A 21,234-nucleotide genomic window follows, 5' to 3' on the forward strand; every position below is an offset into this window, starting at 1 on the left:
CCTATTAAAGGCCCACTGTTAGGGTTTCCATATCTTTAAGGTAGCATTTGAGTATAGGTCTACTGTAAATGGGCCTTTACTGTATCTTCAGTGTGATTGTATACATTATATACTGTACACTTTATAACAATATGTATGGCTACTTTGGTCTGGGTAGCCTGTTTCTTATTCTTTCATTAAACAAGGTTGTTCTGCATCTGCAGGTGGTGCTTCCCTATACCTCTAAGGCCAGTATGCGTGCAGTGCTTGAGTATCTCTACACTGGGCAGTTCACCGCAGGAGCTGATCTTGACCCACTGGACCTCGTCATACTAGCAAACAGGCTTTGCCTGCCCCATTTAGTGGCTCTGACAGGTGAATATTGTGCTTATGATGAGTAACTTTAAGGGTCTGTTTGCACCTAGACAGTCTGTTGCCATGTGTTTAATGCTCATTATGTTGCATGTTTACATGTGTTGCATTAAAATGGTTGTAAAGCCCCTCTGTAATGTACATACAATCCCTTGTGATAGATAATGTTCTATGCTCCAGTGTATGTTCTTTGTAAAAATATGACGATTTCTACCTTATTTCATAGCACCGCTCACGTGATTGCCCGCTGCTCCCTCTCCTGATCTGACAGCAACAGTGGGAGGGGCCGAGAATCCTCTGCTGATGTCAGGAGAGGAGGAGAGCAGCGGGAAGTCACGTGAGCCCCGATCGGTGCTATGAAATAAGGTGCAAGTAAGGTACAAGTCGGTATATTTTTTACAAAGAACATACACTGGAGCATATAATGGTATCTAACACAAGGGATTGTATGTACATAAGAAAGTTATTTTAGCTGCAGGAGGGGAGGGGCGGGCACTGACACAGCTGACAGGCAGGGAGGGAGGGGGAGAGAGGGAACAGTGGATGACGGAGGCATGTAAACTGACCACGATATCAGGGGCGCAGCAGCCATGATAAACGTGGTCAGTTTTACAGAGCGGAGGGCAGACCCAGGTAGGATCAGCAAGGTATTTTAGATTATACAAGGGTCCAAATTACACAACACAAGCACTGTGCTGTTAATAATGCTTTAAAGGAACAGGATCCATTTTTTTTTGTTTGTTTTTTTGTTAGGGTTACAACCGCTTCAAGGCAGCCAATTCATCAGCTGCTAAGGCACCAAAAATTGGACAAGCACCAATTTTTTCAATTGCAAATATAATAAACTCAGTTAAATAAATGTAAACACTTCTGTATGAGTAATTTCAAGCTTCTTGGGAGGGGCATAAATGTGTTAAAATAAATCTCTAGGCTCTCTGCCAGGCTGCAGGAGGCAGCCAGTTATAACCTGCTTTGAAAATCAATATAAAATCAGAGAGTTCTGTTTTGCATCCAGTAACTTTGAAAAGGCCTGAATCATAGGTCACACGGTAACCACATGATACTGTTTTTAGGTCCTTCTGCACAGGTAATAATGTATGATATGTTTCTTATCAGCATTACCGGCTGTGGGAAATATTAATCTTTAGACCAAGTAAAAGGCAAACAGCCAACAGCAATGCCGGTTATACCCAAATAGACTTTTTTTACTTCGGCCAGCAAGATAAAAAAAAAATCAGATTCCTCCTTCCATGCTAAAGCTGGCTATACTTTGATCCAAATCTGGCTACTTCAGCAGGGATTGGACGAATTTCAATTGATGTGTGGCCGTCCCCACTCAACGGGTCCCCCAAGTATACAATGTCCTGGCAGGGACACACAAAAGTGGTGGATAGAGGAATCCCACTGGACGAACGAAAAAAAAAAAAAAAATCATCTATGACCAGCTTTACAATGCAGATAAAAGCAGGATTATTGTATTCTGACAGCTATCTCCACCAGCTCTCAGAATATCTAAACAGTGCCTGCACCTGATTGGATGCAGCCTCTGTTCAGCTGACAATTTTCCACCTAGAATTAGAAAAATATTCAGGTTTCAATTGCCCCACTGGGGAGAATCACCCTGTTTGTCATTATTACCAAAGTCATAGTATCAAAAATTATACAGTTGCAGACATCCCAACCTGCAAAAACTCATTTCAGGGAGGTTAGGCCCCCCCCCCCCCACACGCCGCCGCCCCCCCCCCCCACGCACGCGCCGCACCCCCCCTTTCCAATTTAACACTACCAGAGAATAATGAAATGAAATGTAATCAGTATACCTGGTCACTGGTGCTGGTACTGGTCACTGGTGCTGGCCTGGTCACTGGTGCTGGTACTGGTCACTGGTGCTGGCCTGGTCACTGGTGCTGGTCACTGGTGCTGACTGGTGCTGGTCACTGGTACTGGTCACTGGTGCTGGCCTGGTCACGTCACTGGTGCTGGTACTGGCCTGGTCACTGGTGCTGGTACTGGTGCTGGTCTGGTCACTGGTGCTGGTACTGGCCTGGTCACTGGTGCTGGTACTGGTGCTGGTCTGGTCACTGGTACTGGTACTGGCCTGGTCACTGGTGCTGGTACTGGCCCGGTCACTGGTGCTGGTACTGGTACTGGCCTGGTCACTGGTGCTGGTACTGGTCACTGGTGCTGGTACTGGCCTGGTCTGGTCACTGGTGCTGGTACTGGCCTGGTCACTGGTGCTGGTGCTGGTCTGGTCACTGGTGCTGGTACTGGCCTGGTCACTGGTGCTGGTACTGGTGCTGGTCTGGTCACTGGTGCTGGTACTGGCCTGGTCACTGGTGCTGGTACTGGTGCTGGTCACTGGTGCTGGTCACTGGTGCTGGCCCGGTCACTGGTGCTGGTACTGGCCTGGTCACTGGTGCTGGTGCTGGTCACTGGTGCTGGTACTGGTGCTGGTACTGGCCTGGTCACTGGTGCTGGTACTGGTGCTGGTCTGGTCACTGGTGCTGGTACTGGCCTGGTCACTGGTGCTGGTACTGGTGCTGGTCTGGTCACTGGTGCTGGTCACTGGTGCTGGTACTGGCCTGGTCACTGGTGCTGGTACTGGCCCTTGTCACTGGTGCTGGTACTGGTACTGGCCTGGTCACTGGTGCTGGTACTGGCCTGGTCACTGGTGCTGGAACTGGTGCTGGTACTGGCCTGGTCACTGGTGCTGGTCACTGGTGCTGGTACTAGCGCTGGTACTGGCCTGGTCACTGGTGCTGGTACTGGCCTGGTCACTGGTGCTGGTCACTGGTGCTGGTACTGGCGCTGGTACTGGCCTGGTCACTGGTGCTGGTACTGGTGCTGGCCTGGTCACTGGTGCTGGTACTGGTGCTGGTACTGGCCTGGTCACTGGTGCTGGTACTGGCCTGGTCACTGGTGCTGGTACTGGCCTGGTCACTGGTGCTGGTACTGGTGCTGGTCTGGTCACTGGTGCTGATACTGGCCTGGTCACTGGTGCTGGTACTGGTGCTGGTCACTGGTGCTGGTACTGGCCTGGTCACTGGTGCTGGTACTGGCCTGGTCACCGGTGCTGGTACTGGTGCTGGTCTGGTCACTGGTGCTGGTACTGGTGCTGGTCTGGTCACTGGTGCTGGTACTGGCCTGGTCACTGGTGCTGGTACTGGCCTGGTCACTGGTACTGGTGCTGGTCTGGTCACTGGTGCTGGTACTGGCCTGGTCACTGGTGCTGGTACTGGCCACTGGTGCTGGTACTGGTCTGGTCCACTGGTGCTGGTACTGGTGCTAGTACTGGTGCTGGTCACTGGTGCTGGTCACTGGTGCTGGTACCGGCGCTGGTCATTTGCTGGTACTGGTCTCAGGTATTGACTCTCTGGTGCTGCTCTCAGGTTAGGTCACTGTGTCTGTCACAGAGTGGGGTGTCACGATGATTGGTCCCCCCGCGCGCCAAAATGCCTCCTGGAGTATAAGATGTGGCTGTAGTAGAGAGCAAAGCCTCTGCTTGCTCGCTGCAGCTCCTCCCACAGGCGGAGTGCATGACTCATATCACTCCGCCTGTGAGCCGGATCTACTTCGGCTCCGTGCAGGCTTGCTGACACACTCTTCTGCCTGCATCGATGAGTCATCTGACTCACACACAGAGCCGGGACATTGCTCTGAGCTCGCGGGTGTCCGTGAGCTCAGGGCGGAAAGCGGGAGTCTCCCGCGACTTGCGGGAGACTTGGGATGTCTGCAGTTGTTACCAGATCAGGAAGTGAGCAGAAATCTTCTGATGGGGCATACTGGTGACAACTAAGAGAGGATTTTTCCTTACTTTGTGGAGGTTTCTTCTTACTTCCTGTTGTGTCTCTGGGACACCCAGTGGGTATAAAAACAAAAACCTATAAAAGGGCCTTTGTGACTGGCTAGAATTTGCTCCAAGAGCACAAGTCCCTACGCCCTGCTTGAACACTGTCCTCTCCTGCTAAAGGCTGAACCCTCCCCAATCGTGTGCCCCACTCCTTGCCAGAGGCCTAAACTTGACTATCCTGGCCATTGACCTTTACATCCCCAAATGAAGGAATGTCCACACATAAAGTTGTTTGCTGCACTTCATTGATTAAATTTAGGGAATGGCATAACACTCACATCACATCAACATACTATCCGGAGTCACTTGACTATACATAGTCAATCACATTCAGTGGACAGTCCGCGGCAGTCACATGTGAAAGCATATGCAGCACTTTTAGCAGCCATCTCTGTGTGCTTTGTAGTCAGAGTAATAGGAAAATGTTGACCACATTCCAGGATGTAGAGGATAAAAAGCATTCCTTTATTCAAAGTAAAAACAAGCCATGCCAACACCCATTCAGTAAGGGTGACGCGTTTCACGAATCAAGTTTGCTTAATCATGCTCTGTACTCACCTCCTCCAAAGGTACACTTCTCCCAGGACCCTCGAGGGAAGCGGTATCACTCAGGGAACTTTTGGCCTGTCCTAAAAGGCCTTTTGCAATCTGCCCTAGCCCCTCTCTTCATAAGGCACAGAAAGACTACAGCTGGCTCTTCTTGGGTGCAGGTCTGCTCCTTCCCGGCCTCCTGCCCTGGCCAAGACCTATACACGCTTCTCACTTCCCATGCCCCAAGTGTTGTTAGAGTTCCTCACAACCTAGCTTATAACTAGGCACTGATTCACCACTGACACCACTGAAGGAGGGCTCTACCTAAAAGGGACCTGGCAACTGATGACACTATCTGCTGTGACCGGACACTGTTTTGCCACAAAGCCACCTAGTGGTAGACTAGCTAACTGCACCTGCCTACAAACCTGGCAGGTGTTTTAACCCTTCTTTACTAATGCTTCGACTTAAATCATGGGTGTCCAACCTTTTGGCTTCTCTGGGCCACATTGAGTGTAGAGAAATTTTCTCGGGCCGCATATAAAATATATACTATAGTTAAGGTATATAAGTAATAAAACGCCGCCGCGCCCTTCCCGCACTGCCGCGCCCCACCCCAACACTAATTTAACACAACTAGAGGATGATCCCTTCCGAGGCAGCCTCTGCCTACAGTTAGCTGGAAGCCGCTGCGGCCGTGCCCCAGACCCGCCCTCCTTCCTCCCAGCAAAAAAAATATTGTCAGGGGGCAATGGGCCGCATTGCCTGTGGTTCCGGGCCGCAGGTTGGACATGCCTGACTTAAATTAAGCCTTGTTTAAAAAGGTTCTGGCACCCGCACTGCGTGCAGGAAGAATGTATTTTGGTGTCTGTAGCCACCCCCAGCAGCGTGCAGGCAACCCATGGAAGCGGATGTAAATTCAGCGGCTGCATGGACTCTTTGCGTTTACATCCGCTTCCATGGACAGCTTTGCAGGAATGAGTGCATGGCCCTGAACACACACTGTCTTGGGGCATTTACAGACACCATACTGTTTAACAGATACTTTATTGTTGTCAGTATTGGAATTTTCTTATCTTATGTATTCCTGTTTTGTAACAGAGAAACACACAGTGTCGGTGATGATGGATGCCACTCTGAATAACAAGGACATAGATGGAGACGCTCTTACGTTACTGGAGGCGTCCCAGGTAAATGACTGCATTTTGTAGGTCATCTTCTCATAGTGTGAATACACTATATTGCCAAAAGTATTGGGAGTTCGTCATTCTGGCACAGCCGGAGTGCGCCAAGAATATACCTTGAGCTGCGCATGTGCAACTCAGTGTACATTCAATAGAAGACTGCCAGCAAGCAGTATTTGTCATTGAAGAAAATAAATTTCACATTTCTTCTGCAATAAAAAGCTGTCTGCTTGCAGTTTTTTATCCGTCACCTTTAGTTCTGCTGTAATTCCAAGAGCAAACAAGAAGTCCCTTGTATGTTCTCAGAATACAGTGCCGCATAGTGTTGCTCACATAGAAAATCTTGCCATATATACTATATTACCAGAAGTATTGGGACGCCTTTACACACACATGAACTTTAATGGTATCCCAGTCTTAGTCCGTAGGGTTTAATATTGAGTTGTCCCACCCTTAGTAGCTATAACAGCTTCAACTCTTCTGGGAAGGCTGTCCACAATGTTTAGGAGTGTGTCTATGGGAATGTTTAACCATTCTTCCAGAAACGCTATTGTGAGGTCAGGCACTGATGTGGATGAGAAGGCCTGGCTCGCAGTCTTCGCTCTAATTAATCCCAAAGGTGTTCTATCGGGTTGAGGTCAGGACTCTGTGCAGGCCAGTCAAGTTCCTCCACCCCAAACTCGCTCACCCATGTCTTTATAGACCTTGCTTGTGCACTGGTGCACAGTCATGTTGGAACAAGAAGGGACCATCCTGAAACTGTTCCCACAAAGCTGGGAGCATGACGTTGTTCAAAATGTCTTGGTACACTGATGTCTTAAAAGTTCCCTTCACTGAAACTAAGGGGCCAAGCCCAACCCCTGAAAAACAACCCCACACCATAATCCCCCCTCCACCAAATGATTTGGACTAGTGCACAAAGCAAGGGCCATAAAGACATGGATGAGCGAGTTTGGGGTGGAGGAATTTGACTGGCCTGCACAGAGTCCTGACCTCAACCCGATAGAGCACCTTTGTTTCGATAGAGCGCGATTTGTTTCTTTACCTCCCCCGTGAGGCCTCCTCTTGGGTTCAAACCCTGCCACCACACCGCTGAATGTATGAGAAATTGATCGAATAACCTAATTCTATTAGGAGGTTACCTAATCTATTCTAATGTCCTACTTTTAGCCTAGTAGAGTTTATTCTCCACCCTTCAGCACCGTTATGTCAATATGTTTAACAATTTTCTTCACTTTAAGTTTTGTGCCCCTGCCATGGCAGGCGATTGCTTATGATTTTGGAACTTCTGTTCCTTTTGGATAGGGCCGCCTATGGTTTGCCCAGGAGTACTTCGCATACATGCTTGTGACTAAATTTGCCGAATAGTTTGCCAGCACCTCCATTGATTTAAGGGGGCTTATTTAAGTGAGCTGTTCCACCTGGCTCACGCCCCTCTGCTTCTGCTTTAACAGACCTGTTGTCTGGTTGTTTGGGGACTTATACACTCCGGGTCACTATGCTCTCGGGGGGTTGGGAGAGGTTGGGAAATGTTTTATGTTATGTTTTAATTGTTTTATTTTTGATTTGTTTGGTGCTATATACTTATTCTTATGACTTGTGCTATATTCCATTGAAATATCTGGTACATAATGCGACAACACCTGCTAAGTATTTTATCTGTCTACCATCCGGATCCTGTCCCCGAACGTTGTTGGCCTACACTGCTTTGGTTTTAAGCTTCACTATATATACTTACCTAAACTCTCATGTCCCAACCTAACGTGAATCAGGGAATGTCTGGGGTCTTAATTCGGTAGTGAGACAGTTGCTAGTATTTAAATTCCTCCAAAAATATAATCCACATATTTGCACACTGCAGGAAACTCACCTTCAGGGCTCCAGAATTAAAGGTCTCAGGCGATCCTGGGTTGGTGAGCATTTCCATGAGACAAATTCCAACTACGCTCGGGAGTAAGTGTTTTACTATGGGGGTCCCTGCCTTTCAGAGTATTGGAGGTGTGCACGGATCCGGATGGGAGATACGTTATATTGCATGCTTGTATATATGACAAAAATGTGGTTATTGTGGGACTGTATCTACCGCCCCAGGCTTCGACCCCCATATTGAATGACATTATGGAAATGGTACTACGGTATGATACTCCAGCCATATTTTTGATAGGTGATTTTAATCCTTGACAGACTAAGGGGAGTGACTCGGGAAGTGTCTGCTTTAACACAATGGGCCACAACCTTTGACATGGTGGATGTCTGGAGACACCTGCACCCAGACCTTAAGGAATTTACATGCTTTAAAACCCTGGGTGGATTTGGCATTCACTTCAGCCACTGCTCTCCACTGGGTCACAGAGGCACGCATACTCCCTCAGGGTGTGTCTGACATGCTCCACTTAGTCTAACCATCTCCCTCTCCAGTCCCCCAGATTCTAGGCTGTTGCGTCTGTCCAGGTTCTGGGAAATGGATGATTGCCCACAGGAACCTCTTACTACATCTTTCTGTAACTACTGGGTTCTGAATGGAGACACTGAATTTCCCTTGGAGTTGTGGGACTCCTTCAAGGCATGGGTTGGGGGTGAATATATTTCCCAGATCTAGGGAATTCAGAAGGAGGCGTCTTGCACGCTGACATCTCTGGAGGCTGAGGCAGCTAGGTTGGAGGCGGAGTGTGTTTCGTCTCTGGTTTTGGATGAGTATCAGCCCTGGCAACATACCCTGATACAAATTTCACTTCTCCGAGTGGAGAATACCAAAAAAGCCTGGCTAAGCTCCCAACAGAGGGTGTTCGAGTATGGTGACAAAAACAGCCATTTGTTAGCCTGGTTGGCTAAAGGCCAAAGCCCTTCGACTCACATAGCTGGCATTCGAGCTGCAAACGAGCATTTACCCCAAATCTTATTACTAATCGTTTTATGCAGTTTTTTTCACGATCTATACTGGTCTAAAGTGACATACACTCATAGCGAGCTAAATAACTTTTTAGACTCGGTAAACTTTCTAACGTTGGCCATGGCAGATAGAGAATGCTTGGATGCTGACATATCTTTTGAGGAGGTCCAGACAGCTATTGGGCGGTTGCAAGCGGGTAAGACACCGGGCTCTGATGGCCTTCCTACTGAATTTTACTCTAATTTCAGAGAAATTGTGGCCCATAAGCTCACAGCCCTGTTTATCTTCCTGTTGTCATATAGTGTATAGCTGACTCCTGGCTTCTTCCGCCTTGCTCAGATCTCATCCACCAGAATAATGTACACTGACTTCCTCTTTCCATCTGATTCTTTTAGTTCCATGGTGCTCAGCAACTGGCAGCCTGGTGTTTACATCACATCTCTACGAACTACAACCGTGTCTGCAGAAAATTCCCCCGGGAAATTAAACTTGTCTCCTCAGGTGAGTCATTTGGAACATCTAACATGGTAAACATCTTACCGATATATTGCTTGTAAACTTAAAGAGCACCTATCCCTCAGCAATACATTCTGTGAAGGATTTATGTATGAGCTGTTAATGCTAATGGTGTATTATACACTGTTGTGCCCTTCTGTTTTGTTCTTCTTTATTTAAAGCTCAATACAACAGAATTAAAAAGAACACTTAAGTGGATAAAAAACAGCTGGTTTTGTTTCACAGATTTGCAATTGTGAAAACTTCCTGCTGCCCACCTACGACATATACTGTATGTATGTATATATATATATATATATATATATATATATATATAGTATACAGTATCTCACAAAAGTGAGTACACTTCTCACATTTTTGTAAATATTTTATTATATCTTTTTATGTGAGAACATTGAAGAAATTACACTTTGCTACAATGTAAAGGAGTGTTTGTACAGCTTGTATAACAGTGTAAATTTGCTGTCCCCTCAAAATAACCATTAATGTCTAAACTGCTGGTAATAAAAGTGAGTACACCCCTAACTGAAAATGTCCAAATTGGGCCCAATTAGCCATTTTCCCTTCCCCAGTGTCATGTGACTCGTTAGTGTTACAAGGTCTTAGGTGTGAATGGGGAGCAGGTGTGTTAAATTTGGTGTTATCGCTCTCACTCTCTCATACTGGTCCCTGGAAGTTCAACATGGCACCTCATGGCAAAGGATCTGAAAAAAATAATTGTTGCTCTACATAAAGATGGCCTAGGCTATAAGTAGATTGCCAAGACCCTGAAACTGAGCTGCAGCACGGTGTCCAAGACCATACAGCAGTTTAACAGGCCAGGTTCCACTCAGAACAGGGCTTTCCATGATCGACCAAAGAAGTGGAGTGCATGTGCTCAGCATCATATCCAGAGGTTGTCTTTGGGAAATAGACGTATGAATGCTGCCAGCATTGCTGCAGAGGTTGAAGGGGTGGGGGGTTAGCCTGTCAGTGCTTAGACCATACGCCGCACACTGCATCAAGTTGGTCTCAGAAGGAAACCTCTTCTAAAGATGTTGCACAAGAAAGCGCACAAACAGTTTGCTGAAGACAAGCAGACTAAGGACATGGATTACTGGAACCATGTCCTGTGGTCTTGTAAGAATATTTAATAATAATATCTCGCGCTCGTACTCCATTATGTCAGAATATTTATACTGCTCTGAATATAACAGTGTCTATTTGTGGTTAACAAGCAAAGATCTATGAGAAAGGAGAATCTTCACTTATTTCCACAAATCAATATGTAGTGAATTCTTTTTAATTAATTAATTTATTTTTAAAAGCATATACCAATCTTAGTGAGTACAGTCTACAGTAAGGAATATATATAAAATATTTATTCACAAGACATGTAATCACAATATATGATCAAAAATGGAAATGACACAAAGAAACAACTCTACATAAAATACAAACTTCAAACAATCAATGCAATGTGATGTTTAGCTCAATAATGAAAGTGAAAATGAAACAAAGTGAAAGCAAAACGAAAGCAAGATTACCATTTCTCCAGGTATAGCATAAACCATAGGTAAGTATTCTTTATAAACAGACCACAATTGTCTGCGAATCGCATAGCCGAAAGTCACTTCACTGCAGATGAGTGAGAATAAGCCATGCAAAACGGAAGACTTAAAATTGCAAATAATGCACTAAATCTGATATTAATAAAAATGTATAAAAACAAAAATCAGCTTTTTAGAGAAAAATCTACCATGGTTCATACGGCTGGGATTGTAATCTTATTACCCTTAAATATGCAATATAAAACATATAAGGAAGGAATAAACAATATTGAATAAAATCAAATAATATAGCAAGGCATATTTACCACACTTAAGATGGCGGCTAGCTTCAAATGGTCGTTACCAGAGTCCTAAGATGGATGCCAGTGAGGGAGGAGTTTCGTTTGGCGTCCCTCAAAGTTTCAGATGAATGATGGAGCAAGATGGAGTATGTCTGGATGAGTATATCAATGGATGTAGTAGTGTGTGTAATGTATGTGTGATGTCTGTTGGGCAATGTAATGTGATGTGTCATCTCTCATATCTGGGCTATTCTTTTATATGGTATGAACAAAGGGCTATAAAAATTACCATACGTTAAACCCAGAGGGATGAAACATTATCCCCATTGGTTTGGATATTCTATACCTTAACTGGTGAGGTCATAGACACACCTCTCCTGATAATTAACCCATGTTTGATAATAAAATTAAAGGATGATTTCTCTATATTTAAGATTAACTATAAAAGCACAACATAAAACTTTGTTCATACTCTCAGTACATACATAAATGTCCATCTGTATCTCCATCATTCACCTTGGCAAGCAATGCCATTTCAATAATTATATTTTTAATACAATATATATACTTATATTGGAAATATCTAAACTATCCCAAGACTGCACCTGGTATTATCTCCAAAGGAGGAAGTATTATACTGTTCATTCAATTTTGTGTATAAAAATACATCACAACATACAATGGCCTACTATTAAAGATGACCTTTTGACCTATGGCCAGTGAAAATCCATTACTTATTTGAATATGCCATAGGCTGTCAGACATCTCGTCTGGTTTGTAGAATTTATATCACTTTGAACACTTAAACACAAACTTCTCTGAAATGAGGTAATTAGTGACGAGATACACATGTTCTTACACTTATTAAAAAAAAGAATTCTGAGTAAGATTACTACTGTAAGAATATAAACCCAAATTGTGATATAACATTCCTAAATATATATGTATATGCCTTGCATAATATAATGACATAATTATGGCTAATATCTTCTCACACATAATAATGTATCTTTAAAAACTTATATATAGTTCATTTTAAATGTCTGCTAGAGTATACCGGGGTATTGTCCATTGTTAAATAATTACAGAAAGACTGGGATTACCATTATGTCTTATCTGTAAATCTTATTTACGATCTTAAAAGAAATACAAAGACCTCTGTTGAAACTCTATTCTCTCTTGTAAGCTTGTAAGAGACATTTTGAAAATGAACATATATGAACTCTCATTCACCTTGAACAAAATGGACACTATACTGTTCAGAATCTTATATGCATAATATGGAATATACATGGCTTTTTAAATCCATTTTTTTTGTTCTATTATTATTTTAATCACCCCCAATAATCCCGACAGTCTGATGAGACCAAGATAAACCTATTTGGTTCAGATAGTGTCAAGCGTGTGTGGCGGGAACCAGGTGATGAGTGGAAAGACAAGTGTGTCTTGCCTACAGTTAAGCATGGTGGTAGGATGTCATGGTCTGGGGCTGCATGAGTGCTGTCAGCACTGGGGAGCTACAGTTCATTGAGGGAACAATGAATGCCAACATGTACTGTGACATACTGAGAGAGAACATGATCCCCTCTCTTTGGAGACTGGGCCATGGTGCAGTATTCCAACATGATAACGACCCCAAACACACCTTCAAGACGACCACTGCCTTGCTAAAGAAGCTGAGGGTGAAGATGATGGACTGGCCAAGCATATTTTCAGACCTAAACCCTATTGAGCATCTGTGGAGCATCTTCAAACGGAAGGTGGAGGAGTGCAAGGTCTCTAAAATCCACCAGCTCTGTGATGTTGTTATGGAGGAGTAGAAGAGGACTCCAGTGGCAACCTGTGAAGCTCTGGTGAACTCCATGCCCAAAAGGGTTAAGGCAGTGTTGGAAAATAATGGTGGCCACACAAAATATTGACACTTTGGGTCCAATTTGGACATTTTAATTTAGGGGAGTACTCACTTTTGTTGTCAGCGGTTTAGACAGTAATGGGTGTGTGTAGGGTTGTTTTGAGGGGACAGCAAATTTACACTGTTATACAAGCTGTACACTCACTACTTTACATTGTAGCAAAGTGTAATTTCTTCAGTGTTGTCACATGAAAAGGTATAATAAAATATTTACAAAAATGTGAGGGATGAACTCACTTTTGTGAGATACTGTATGTACTATATATTGTAATGAATACATGAAGAACAGTCTTAGCTTGGAGATTACCCAATCCTTTTTGGACCTCCACGTTGTTTTGTGCCTATTACCATGACAGCATCAACAAAATAGTCTGTACGAGAGTGCAGTGTAATGACTGTCATTCACCACCTCCGCAGATCATAATGAGGAACACCCAACTCTTCCACTGTCTAACATGTTTATAGCATTCTTGCTCAGTGTACGTATGTGAAGCTATAACTTTTTTTTAATTTTGGATAGTATGTAGATGGATTAGAATCCCTGCCAGAATTTTATTCTGCAGGGATTTCAGTCCATCTACTGCTGGGGAGATTCACCCTTCCTATTGATCCCAGTGACCATTGTTTCTGATATAGTAGGTATAGTTGTCGCAGAAACAAGAGGTGACTGGTCATCTTCTAATTGGGAAACCTGCTTTGGTAAGAGGGGATATCCCCTTGCTTTGATGAAATCTCCTCTTTCTGCTGTATCTCTGGGACAGGAAGTGAAGGGAAATCTTCCTGACAGGACACAGACAGCAAAAAAAAAAAAAAAAAAGAGAAAAGAAAGTAGTCTTAAGCATTTCCTGCTTTATTTTTTAACTTTAAGATTTTTATTAATTTACAATGCAATATACATGTACAAAGATCCACCTCATATAAAAAACATTGTTTTTTCAGTTTTATGGAATAAACATACCCATGGGTCATCAGTGATATCTACCCCTGTAATCTCCCCAATACTTTGTTGCACCTTCTGCCAGTAGTTACGAATTTTCGAGCAGTCCCAGCAAAATTTGAAACAGCGTGCCCTGCATGCCGCAGCCCCTCCAGCAAAACGGAAAATTGTTATCAAATCCTTACCATAATTTTCCTTTCCGGGCCTATCCTCACGTCAGCACACAATGGGTTAACATCTCCTCTGGAGCCCACAGGACCACCGTTTCCTAGCTAAATAAAAGACAGTCCCTATCCCAACTAAATTGTTCAATAACCTAGCCTTCGACAGGCCATGAGAGAGGGAGTCCTGTGCTGAAATAAGGATAGGCCAAGAAAGGAAAATTACGGTAAGTATTTGATAACAAATTTTCGTTTTCCTGGCCCACCTCACGTCAGCACACAACGGAATATACCATAGCTGAATATAGGGCAGGAGAGAACACATGTAAAGAGACACTGACATCAAGGAAAAGCTGCTAAAGCCAAAAAGAATTGATCTCTCTTGCCCCAAGCTTGCTGACCGCACATATAGTTTGAAAGGTTAAATGAAGGCCGCACAAGAACTTCAAGCTAGCGGTCTTACATAGATCTTCCAAGCAATCCTGGCATAACTGCCCCAAAGGCTGCTGCCCCTCCTGTCAAATAATCTTGCAAATGTTTCAGAGCAGAAAGGCCTACTTCCTGCAAGCCAATCTAATTACCCGGGTAATCCAACAGTGGATGACTCTTGAGGACCTGATGGCTAAATGAAAAGATTGTCCACTTTCCTCTTTGACCGAGTACACTGTTAGTAACTTGACCATGTGTGAGGAACTGAAGTCTTCCTGCTGTGTACCCAGTGACTCTCATGCGAAAACTCGGATGGACTACTTCCCAGTTTCACTGGAAACTCGATTCCACTTTAAAATTGAACTTTGGAGATAGACGTAGTATTGCTATTTCTGGTAAAAAAAATAGACACAAAAGGGCCCTTGCAGGAAAGTTTTGCAATCTTTAACATCCTTCTGTCTGAAGTAGTTGCTGTCAGAAGAACTAGTTTACCGTGAGGAACTTCAATAGAAATGAAACCATTGGAGAAGTGGATGCCAGCATCAGTGCTTTCAGATCTAAGCCTGTCCTGCAGAGGGAACAAGGATTTCCTTCAAGGTCTTATATAGATTGCCGCTTGCGAGAAGCATCTGGTCATACCAATCTGCAGCCTGTGAAAGAGAAGGTAGAGATCTGTACCTTAAATGGAGTTGTATGGCAGACCAACCTCTAGCACTGACTGTAAAATGTCCAGGTTATCGGTTAGAACAGGGGACGCAGGAGAGAAATCTTTTACTGAACAAATAAAACAAACTTCTTTCATATCCTCTCTTATGTAGTGTTCATGGATAATCTTCTGATATTTACCAAGGTCTGAATAACCTTAGATGAGAATCCTTGCACCTTTAGGCCCTGTTCACACCTGAGCATTTTTCAGCTAGTAAAATGCTCAAATCTGAAATCTCAAAAAAAAACCAGCAACCAAAATCCTGTTCATTTTAATGGCCCCTGTTCTTATATGAGTGTTTTGTCACCTAAAGCAAAACGCCTGAAGCGCAAAAAAGTACATGAGCTTCTTTTTTGACAGATTACAAGCGTTTTTGTTAGATGTCAATGCCTGCCTCCAAACACCAACAAAAACCGCCTGAAATAAACGCCCAAAAAACCGCCAGAAAGACGATACGCTCAGATGTGAATGGAGCCTTAGTCTGGCCTATTCCATAGCCAGGCTATTAAAGTAGTCTTATTGGATTGGGGTACTGTCACTGACCTTGCCATAAAAGATTTCATTTGACCAGAAACCAGTTTGGTGTTGCTGATGATATCTGGGGGAGCAGTGAAAGCCAAGGCCTTCTCGGTAGGTGGAAAGGACCTGTATGTCATGTCCAAATTTTCAGAAGCACCTTTATATCCAAGGATACCTGAGATAGACAAAGATCAAACAGAAAATTCCATGGAACTGTGAACCTATCTTGAATGATGGAGAGTCTTTGCATTGGTATCCTGTTGCAGATGTCAGAAGCTGCGTGTTCAGTAGAGTCTCCCTGAGAACTACTGCTGGAAAGCCTCATTGGGCCAATATTGGTTTGAGGTACTTGTTGAAAATATTCTGCCTAACCGGAACCGATAGTTGATTTTGCTTTCCTGGCAAGAAGACCAATGTTAACCACTTGCCGACTGCCGCATGACTATATACTGCGGCAGTCAGCCCCCTACAGGCAAAGTGACGTATGGGTACGTCGCTCATCCACGAGCCTGTAGGGGGCGAGCGCGCGCCCCCGGCGGCGTGCTCCCGCCCCCGCTCGTTCCCTGCCTAGCCTGTGCATGTGAACGGCGGCTTCGATGTCCGCCGGCCACTAGCGATCTCCCTCAGGATGTAAATACAGCCGTCTGTCATTCTCCCTTAGATTATCAAAGAGGCTATGCGCTCCTGTTATGTAGGATCGTATGTCTCTGTGATGATCTAACAAGCCACACCCCTTGACAGTTAGAATCACACCCCTAGGGACACACTTAAACCCTTACCACCAATAAAGTTAACCCCTTCCCTGCCAGTGTCCTTTTTACAGTAATAGTGCATATTTACAGCACTGATTACTGTAGTAATGTCACTGGTACCCCCAAAAGTGTCAAAAATGTCAGTCAGGGGTCCAATCTGTCCACCACAATGTCGCAGTCCCGCAAAAAAAACGCAGATCGCCGTCATTACTAGTAAAAAAAAACAATAAAAATTACATAAATCTTTCCCGTAGTTAGTAAACGCAATAACTTTTGCACAAACCAATCAAAATACACTTATTGCGATTTTTTTTTTACCAAAAATATGTAGCAGAAAACAAATTGGCCTAAAATGTTAAAAAATTTTGATTTTTACATTTTTTTGAGAATTTCATATAAAAAAATGTGAAAAATATTGTTATTTTTTCAAAATTGTCACTCTTTTTTTGTTTATAGCGCAAAAAATAAAAATCACACAGGGGATAAAAGTGGCTTAAGTGGTTAACTGGCTGTAATTGGCTCTCTGCCCACTGAAAAGTTTCTGTTGCAAGATGTAACAGGAAAAGGCTTCTAGTGACCCATTGGCAGGCAATGTAGGCTACTGCTGTCAATCAACTTCACTCAGGCCCCCTTGAAGAAGATCCTGAAAGGCTTGCAATGCTTGAAAAGGCTTCCTTTTATTTAAGATAATTGGGGAGTCTGCATTTCACTGCGCTTCAATGGCCTTGCACCCGTTTCTTCAGATTGTGGACTCCCCAGCATCAGAGACTGGGATCTGCCGTCAGAATCATCCTAGCACCTGGGCTGAGAGACATGCCTCAAAAGAATCACAGTGGTGATGTCTAAAATTCAAGTTCTTGCTAAATTTGTATAGGCACAAAGAGGTTTCTGATTCATAGACAGCGCAGTTCATAGACTAAAGATGGCAAATAGAAACGCCCTCAATGTGCCACCTGGCCCACGGTACCACCACTGCCAACAAGATCTTCAAAAGATTCCCAAGGCTGTGCCAATTCTGTACAAGGCAGACCTCTGAACTGAAAGTGACATCTGGCCACTGCAGATCCCACATGCCTCTGGTGCTCGGCATTGATTGGTACATGAAAGTATAAGTCGACAGGTCGATTGACACTAACTGGTCCACCAGCTGAACTATCCCTGTGACTCTCTGCATGGACTCCATCTTGAACCTCTTGGTGTGTATGTACACATTTGTTTCCCTCAAACTGAAACAGGCCAGAAAGCTCCTGCCTTAGGTACTAGAAAAACTGGTGAGAAAAGCCCCCAGATGATTCTATGTTTCTGGCATCACTGGCATGATAGCCTTATAGCAGTATAAATTCTTAAATGTAATCTTGCAAAAATTTTCTCTTCTGAGATCTGTGGGTCATAAATGTAATGAATTCAGTGGTCAACTTTGGAATTCTCCATTGTACTCCCACCTAACCATCTTCTGGACCCACTGGTCTTTGATGATTGTCATCCAAACCCTCCAGAAGGAGGCTACAATCATCAACTTCACTCAGGCCTCCTGGCCCCAACTGGAAGAGACTATTTGGGTGCACCTTCAAAAGACTTTCCAGCCATCTTGGCAACGTGCTCTGGGCTTTATTTCATGTAAAAGTAACTTTGAGGCACCTCCACTGTGATCTGTTAAATCTGCAGCATGTCCTATAAGTTTTGGCCTCCTGCACCCTTCTAAAGTTCAATAGGCTTGAGTCAAAATTGGCTGGGGTAACCACAACGCTCTCATGGCTGTGACGGAGTTTGCCAGCGCTTGTACTAGGTCCATCAAAGTATTCACCAAAAAAGTCAGCTGCAAGTTTCAACACCTCCAGAAAATGTGCCAAATATTGCAGTTTCCAGTCTTGAACTTAATGCCATTTCTAAACAGTTTACATATCAAAGTTAACACTGTTGCTGGTTGGCAGGCAAAACCTGTCACTGTATAGATTTTCTACAACCCTGATGGCCAGATCACCACAATTTCTGTGTTTCAGATGTGTTTCTGCATGAGTGTTTGTTTTTCATGCATTTCAATGCGTTTTGCCACTATCCAGATGTGTTCCATACAGAAACAATGTAACGTATTCTACTTTGTTGACTGCACTAGAATGCGCTGCACTGGTGCGAATTAGGTTATTGGAATCCAAATTAAACACTGTCCATGCGTTCTTGATGCAGAATAAAAACGTACTGGACTGCATCTGGTGTGAACAAGTTCACTTTCCCATCCATAGGATCTTCAACAATTTCCCAATTTCTCTTTGGGGTTATTAAAGTATTCTGTATTCTGTAAAGGCAACTGAGTTATAAAAAGGCAAAGACACTTGATGCGCCAGACTCTAGAGGGCAGCATCCACCAGTAGAAGTACAGTGCATAAACATGCATCAGCCATCTTTTATGGAAAAAGCTTATAGAGCTTGTTACTGTAAATTGATCTTCTGATGAGGGCTCTGCCATTCTTCATCAACGAGTGCATTACGCTCTGTCATATGGGAAAAGAAGGCCCTTGGAAATATCTGCATGCTTTTTGCGGTGGTAGGGTATCTGGCCCCCGGGAACCAAAGGAGCCAATGAGATTGAAATCAAAAGTATGTGCACCTGACCTTTCTTCATCCATCCTTCAACTCATACGCTCTTTTTTTGTGTTGCTTGTGGCGTAGATATTTTCAGCATACTTTCTGCTATAGACTCCTCAATAGGGCTTAGAATTTTGCACATCCACATCCTTGTGAGGCAATCTGTGCAATTTCATATAATACTTACCACTTTTTACTTTAATAAAAATTCAGTCTTGGATAATGCAGTAGGTCGGTGCGCCTGTGTTTCTTTTGTGTGGTTTTAGATTTTAATTGCCGCATGTTCTTGGGCAGCTATCTGCCTGTAAATGTGTTTTGTACAGTTAGTGCTGTCTGTGCTGTATGTTTTGGTTTTTATTTGTGGTTGTTTGTTGTTTTTTTTATTTGTACATCTTGTCAGTAGAACTAGTTGTGGTCAGGTGCATAAGATCCAGAGGATTTTGCTTCTCTGGTCTTCTGCCCTGTTTACCCCAGGAGAACACAGGCTTCCTTTCTCACATTGCCACACGGAAAAAATGGACAAGTGGAGAGATGGAAATGAAACATAAAATGCATTAAAAAGGTGAATGTATAAACTGTATTGTATGAATAGTGCATTATTTTATATTTTTTTTTTATCTTCAGAGAATCGGCAGATTCTGGAGGCTCAGCGATGGCCCCCAGTATGGTACCTTAAGGAGGAAGACCACTTTCAGAGAGCTCAGAGAGAACGTGAGAAGGAGACAGCTCTGCATCAGAAGAGACAACCCAAGAGACGCTGGTTGTTCTGGAACAGCTCCAATACAGAATCCCCATCATCCTCTACTACTTCCTCCTCCGCAGTGGGTTAGGACGTGCTGCCGTGTCTCCATTATCTCCCTCTGGCAGCTACGAGTGCAAGCTGGGATGAGAGCACGTGTACCCTGTGTCTAATTCTGAGTGCTTGTGAACAATTGTTTCTCCTACTAAACACATGAGGGCATTTATACAGTTCATATCTTAGATTTAACTAAAATAAGTCCTTATCTGTAAATAGAATGCCTGAGCAATGCAACCACAGCTAAATTATCAGGAATGTTCCCCTTCCAATACATATAATTTTACTTTATCTGTATTACAACGCCACTTTTCCCAGATAAACCCAACTTGCACAGTATCATCACTTGTCTATAGACGGAAGTGGAAAAGACAAGTCCCAATCAAATATATCTGATAAATGCTGATGGCCAAACCCCTCCAGAGACATAATGTGATTACAAATGACAGACAACAAGCCTTAATTGCAATTTAGCAGTGTAAATCTTTATGGATTCATTCAAAATGTATTCAAGTACAAAACAATAGAGTTTTGGAGTGCCATATATCATCAGTCGCTCCCCACCATATCTTTTTTGGCAACAAGCTATACTGTAGTATAAGGTTATATTTCTATAGCTAACTTGGTAAGATTAAACTTTTCACCATGAGCAAATTTTACCTTATTTTTTAACTTTTATTCCCAATGTAATTACAGAGATTTTTAGGGACTCTTCACACCAAAATTTGCGTTAGCTACTTTTTTTTATATGTACAGTGTGGTACAAAATGTTTTTTTTTTTTTAAAGGTTCCTTTTAAATTGATTTGACTGGCAGAGGTAGGTGGCATTTCCAAATTGCAGCATGTGGGACTATTTTTAGCACACTAGAACGTAGTGCATCCTTGGGGTGAACCCTGTTGAAGCCATTTTTCCTGCGTTGAAAAATGGGGTAGGAAGGTGCCAACTCATCAGGGTAGCAGGTAAAAGTTCTAACTGAAAGCAATTTTACCTGAAACTGTGCTGCAACTTATATGGGGTTATATATCACTCAGTTATGATTTTTTCTTGAAAAGGTCACCCCAAAAATGATCAGCTGAGTTTGACATCCTAAAATGAAAAATACTTGATATAGAGCCATCAGCCAGGATTATAGTGATTGATTACCTATTTTTAAATAAAGGGCCAGTTTACTGTCTTTGAGACTTTAAGGGGGCAGACTATGGCCAGTGGGAGTAGAAAATGCGCCGGCATCAGTGAGAGTAAACCATGATCCATCATTGGTTTTAGTGGGAAGAATAATTGCCCC

General features: G+C 43.5%; 1 protein-coding gene across 3 annotated transcripts in view; it reads left to right on the forward strand.

Moving 5' to 3' along the window:
• The window catches only part of RHOBTB2 (Rho related BTB domain containing 2), an 85,000-nt gene extending 64,551 nt beyond the window's left edge, over window positions 1–20,449 (forward strand). For all 3 annotated transcript variants that reach the window (XM_082254559.1, XM_082254560.1, XM_082254561.1), the window contains 4 exons: window positions 204–354; window positions 5,834–5,922; window positions 9,202–9,307; window positions 19,777–20,449. In XM_082254559.1, coding sequence (XP_082110685.1) covers window positions 204–354; window positions 5,834–5,922; window positions 9,202–9,307; window positions 19,777–19,982 — 552 coding nt within the window. In that variant the 3' untranslated portion in view covers window positions 19,983–20,449. The remainder of the gene's footprint in view (window positions 1–203; window positions 355–5,833; window positions 5,923–9,201; window positions 9,308–19,776) is intronic.
• The last annotated feature ends 785 nt before the right edge of the window (window positions 20,450–21,234 follow it).

This window comes from Pelophylax lessonae, assembly GCF_965119305.1.
Source record: "Pelophylax lessonae genome assembly, chromosome: 4".
Classification (NCBI taxonomy): domain Eukaryota; kingdom Metazoa; phylum Chordata; class Amphibia; order Anura; family Ranidae; genus Pelophylax; species Pelophylax lessonae.